The sequence below is a fragment of the Trichosurus vulpecula genome, chromosome 6, assembly GCF_011100635.1.
Source record: "Trichosurus vulpecula isolate mTriVul1 chromosome 6, mTriVul1.pri, whole genome shotgun sequence".
NCBI classification, from domain to species: Eukaryota; Metazoa; Chordata; class Mammalia; order Diprotodontia; family Phalangeridae; genus Trichosurus; species Trichosurus vulpecula.
The window spans coordinates 154,169,494-154,175,074 of NC_050578.1; the positions used below are offsets into that span (position 1 = coordinate 154,169,494).

At 38.9% G+C, this 5,581-nt stretch overlaps 1 protein-coding gene across 1 annotated transcript; it reads right to left on the reverse strand.

Moving 5' to 3' along the window:
* Positions 1-2,808: 2,808 nt before the first annotated feature.
* On the reverse strand, positions 2,809-4,272 carry LOC118853011 (HAUS augmin-like complex subunit 7). Its single transcript, XM_036762804.1, has one exon. It carries the CDS (start codon positions 4,247-4,249, stop codon positions 3,059-3,061), a length of 1,191 nt encoding a protein of 396 aa, XP_036618699.1. The 5' UTR covers positions 4,250-4,272; the 3' UTR covers positions 2,809-3,058.
* Positions 4,273-5,581: the final 1,309 nt, after the last annotated feature.

Here is a 5,581-nt window from a genome sequence, read left to right on the forward strand (position 1 = left end):
TGAAAATAAATGATTGTTAGGGGCACAGCTTTTAATGAAGTTGATGAATTTGATAGTATAGTGAAGCACAACATCTAAATGTGGTGATATTTTTTGACTACAAGTGCCTCTTGACAGATCATGCAGTGAGTAAAAGTGATATGTTCATTGCCACCAATTTTAACTTTTGCTACAAATCCAACATACTTGCCCCATCATTGCTTCAACACTTTCTGTACAGACTCCAATGTAATTTTTCCACTGTAAAACTTCATTTGTGAAAATTTCATTGACTTTAAGATATATATCTTCCCCTCTTAGGTGCCCTTCCAAAGCGCAACAAAACAATAATTCCTCATGTATGCTTCCTTCGTAAACATATCTTACATAAAAAAAAAACTATGCCATATTAAAAATATCAGTTGTTTTATCTAACTGAATTGCAAACTTTGGGCTGCCCTTGAGCCTGGTAATAAGCTGCTGGAATTGGTCATTACTAATTTCAGAAGTTCTCTTGCAAACAGTATCATTCAACAAAGGAATTTTACAAATTTCATTTCCATACTTTTTCCCATGAATTATTTCTGACATATTAATAACAGCAGATAACACAAGATCTTCTATCATGTAGGGCTTTTTAGTTTTTGCAATTAAATAAGAAGTTTCGTAAAATGCAAGTAAATACTTTTCGCTGGTAGTAACAAACTTCTCAAAACATTGCTTTTCTTTAGTTGAAGATTTTAAAAGTCATGCAAAATATATGCTGCATGTTTGGTATTAAGATGTTGTTTTAGTTTGGCTGGTTTCATGGTCTTTGAAGCCAAAACTCCATTACAAATTAAGCAAAGAGGTTTTTCTACACCATCATCATTATTGGAAGTAAATCCACGTTACAAAAATGATTTGACATATTTTCTTTTTCTCATCAATTTAGGTGTACTACAATCTGGTAGTGAAGACTCTGCCACATTGTCATCAGTATTTTTACATCTTCTGTCTAAATTTAGCCACTCCATAACCAATTAATATTTGTCTCCTAAAATAAAATATTGCTAATAATTTCTCAAATAAATACCAGCTTTAGTTTATGAAATTAAATTTGTGCTTAATTTAAAAAGTTGATGTTCACATTTACATACATATACAGCAGTGATAGTGGAGAAATATTATTAAAGGACTTTTGTGTTTACTTGCTGCAATTAAACACTTATGTTTTTGTAAAAGAAGGTGATAACAGCAATTTTTCAAATCAAACATTCTAACACAATATAATCCAAAGATATACTAATTTGATACATTCTGAGGAATGATGGTAGGAAAATATTAAAAGTCTTTATTTTCCATAATTAAACTATTATGTCTCTGTAAGAGCAGAAAACTTTGTATGCATAGTATAAACACTACAATTCATAACATACAGTAGTCTCGAATCTGAACTAGAGTGTTTCTGGAAGCTTTCATTGGCCTTACATGATGTGACAGTATTCACAGTGAAGAGTGCGCATGTTGTATGTTCAGAACCAGTAGCACAATACAACACCAGCAAGCACTGACAGAAACACCTCTGATTCATTATGCATTTGATTTTGAATTGTTGATCATTGCGTGTTCAGAAACCTTTTACTGTTGCCAGATTTTTCATGTTATACAACCCCATATGGGGCTGTGACCCACAGTTTAAGAAGCACTGCTCTATACCACTGATATATAGAATTGGTTATGGGGCAGCTAGGGGGCACAGTGGATAGAGTGCCAGGCCTGGAGTCAAAAAGACTCAGCTTCCTGAGTTCAAATCCACATTCAGACACCTACTAGCTGTGTGACTCTGGGCAAGAGGCTTAACCCTGTTTGTCTCAATTTTCTCATCTATAAAATAAGCTGGAGAAAAAAATGTCAAACCCCTCAATATCTTTGCCAAGAAAACCTCAAATGGGGTCACAAAGAGTTGGACCCAACTGAACAGCAAGAAGAAACAGAATTGGTTAAGCCTCTATCATCAGTCACCAGTTAAGCCTCTATCATCATCTTCCATGAAGAAGATACTTAGAGTGGTTTACATTCAAATTCTAAACACAGTTTAGGATAAAAGTTTCTAGTTGTGACACTTCATTATGTTATGATTAGCAATTTTTCCTTCCTAATAGTAATTTAGAGTTAAAGGCCACCTAGGCAAAAAAAATTCCTTTTTCCCTGATACGCTATGTAGTTACCTTGTCCCCATATACCGCAGCCCTACACCTTTCAGTTCCTATCCTCTGGAACTTCTGTTCTACTGTTAATACATTGTCCATGTTAGACTTCTTCCCATGACTTCTTCCATCTTGCATTCATAGAAACCTGGATTGCTCCTAGAAGCCAATGATTCTCTTTTTCCTCAAGGAGTTCAGTGCTAACCTCAGGCTTCTCTTTCTCAACCCTTGCCTTTCTACTTACCCTCTCAAATACCCTGGGCCTCCCAGTTCACCAGCTTCCTGAATTCCTAAGGTCCAAATCTTCAATCTACTCCAGCCATGTACTGGGATGGTCATATCCTTGATCTTACCATCACCTACAACTATTCATCCTCCTTGATACAAAACTCCCAAATTCCTTACTCAGATCACAATCTCTTATACTTTCATCTTACTTTCTTGTTCTTACACCCCTACTAAACCTTCCCCCACACACCCATTGGAAAACCCCTTTAAGATTTTGATGAATACCTGTTAAGGCCTAGGAAAGATACAGCAGGAAGAGATGTATTTTTTTTTAGAGTAGTAGACAATAGACAATAGGCAGAGCTAAGAAGAAAATATATGAAATAATGTAGACTACAAGACAAATAAATGTTAAATTGTTTTTGTAACACACATCATCAAAAAGCCATCAGTAAGGCAAAGAGGAAAGCAACTTATTAAAACTCTAGTTTTCCCAACACTAGCCCCTCATTCTTTTGGGAAAGAGGTTTTGGTTAACCACACTTGATCTTCTTCCATTAATAACACCTTAGAAAATCTGCCACATCTCCGGAGGCTTCAGTGAATCCTCCTCTTCCAGCCAGGGGCAGTAGCTGAGCCCTAAGGATTAGTGGAAAGGTCCCTTAGTTTCCACTGTTACTTACATTGGGTTTCTGTAGAGAATTTTTGAAGAGCTTGTGTTTTTGTCTCAGTTCTTCCATTTTTGAGGCCAAAGTCATCATGTACTCATCTCTACCCAAACAGACTTTGTCTAGTTGCTGTTGTTCTACTATTTCCTCTACCTTCTTGGAGGTATGAATGACTTCTCCGACAGCTTTCAGCTCTTGGCTGTAGAGAATCAGAGTCTTACACACAGACTGAAATAACGGGCCACACTGGTTGATGTTAGGTGCGGGGGACTTACTGTGTTTCCTCCATTCGGTTTCATAGACATGAATAAAGGCAGTGATCAGCTGGTGGAAATCTGAGAGGGTCAGACGGACAGTCTGGCCCACGTTGCTGCTGCCTTTGCTGGGCATTTTCCCTTGGAGGGCTGGAAATTCTTTGAGCTCCTCGAGCATTTCAGTGAGCTCATTCAGTTTCTTAGAAAGTTCTTCCATCTTGCTCTCCCTTGACTTCAGATTTTCTTTTGTCTTCAAGTGGCACTCAATGTCCAGCGGCAAAGGGCTCAGTTTGGGGTCTAGGATCTCCTGGAGATGTGAACTGAACAACTTGTGTAGCAGCTTCTCATTTTTCTTCACTAAGTTGTTGAAGTTCTCTACACTTGAGAAGTTGGCATATCCAGGAGCCAGACTTCTGACCAGATCTAGTAACTGTTTAAAGAAACAGAGCTGCCTTTTCACATTGCCGTAACCCTCGATGAGATTCTGGTCATTTGGTCCACACAACATCAATTCATGACCTATTCTCACCAGCTCTAATATTTTCTCTTCAGCTTGGGGGTCCTGAAAAGTGGCAAAAAATTCTTCAGAGGGAGGATACAGCCTTCCAAACAACCATTCTAGAATAGTCAAACGGTAAATTGAAGGGCTACATAGCAACTGTTTGATTGTTTTTGGTTCGGTGATATAAAGACCCTCAAGGAAGGGACATTTTATGTCCATGAGCCTCTTGAACACATCTAGAACCTCCAAAGTTAGGCAGGGGTCCTCTTCCTCTTCATCCTTTTCTAATTCCTCTACTTCATCTCCCCACTCCTCTCCTGCTGTCTTTTCTTCTTCTTCTTCTTTCTTCTCCTTCTTTTTCCAGTTTATTTGCCAGGCAGCCACTCTATCATTACTACTGCCCCAGCTATATGACCAGGACTCTACCATCTTTCTGGGCTCCCTACCCTGCCTAATCTAGGATTCTACCAGCAGGACTGGCCTTTTCATTGGTTGGAGTGAATACTCATTGTGACTAAGTCACTCTACCCCTCCCTATTTTCCCATTCTATCCCCCTGCTCTGGACTAATTTTCTTCCTTTCACAACCTTCACACGAGTTAAACGGATGATCTTTATGCTTAGCTTGAATCCTATTCCCCAAGTTCTGCCACCACTCATGCCTTTACAAACACTAGTTCTGTGATACTGCATGTTAAAGACAACCATACAACCATGTTGACTTGCCCCTCTACAAATTCATGTTGTTTCATATTAGAACTCAACTGGGTCTTCATTGCCGTAGGCCAATCCAGTGGTGGTGAGCCTTCGGCCTCAAGGCCACATGTGGCCCTCTTTCACTGAATACAAACTTCACAGAACAAATCCCTTTAATAACAGGATTTGTTCTATAAAACTTGGACTAAGTCAAAAGGCCTCACCCAAGGACCTAGAAGGCCACATGTAGCCTTGAAGCTGCAGGTTTCCCACCCCTGGGCCAGTCCTTTTACTCTTTCTGATTGGTTCCACAAAGCATCTGTTCAGAACCTTCTCTTCTTTCTTCAGACAACTTATACCATGCCCTAACTACACTCTTCCCTCCTAGCAGAAGTTCTGGAAATATATGTGAAAACAAGTACCATCCAAATGCATCCTTTAGGGCCAGGACTTTTTTTTTTTAACCTTTCTCTATACAAGACAGTACAGTGTTGCGCATACATATACACCTGTTGATTGATTGGTTCTCCCTCCCCCGGTCTGACTGCTCCTCCAAACAAACCCCTCTCCCCAACTTTGTAGGATGTTGCACCAATTTTTAGCACGACTGTGCATTCTGTTGGCCACTGATAGTCTCTTTCTGACAATGACTGGTCTTGTACTCTAGTTGTCACAAGGGCACCATAATAGGTCTTCTTCTACCCTCTTCTCAAACCTGATCTAGAGAGAAACCTGATCACTCAAGACTTCTATTGAGGTGAGATATAGTCCCTGTACCAAAACATTAAATGTTCCAGGAGGCTCTCTTGCCTTATGAAACAAAACAAAACAAATAATCACCTATATTTATATAACATAACTACTACCTTTCATTTTTATTCATTAAGGTAAAATTGATTTCAGTTAACTCTGATTAAATAAATTAGTTGTTAAGCATGTCTGGTCTAATGCTGAATGACAGCTCAGAAACGGACATAATGACATTAATGAAAAGGAGAGATAGTCCTCTACTGCCCCTACCAGATTAAGTTCTCTACAATGGTTTTGTAGTCCCTGTCCTTCCATA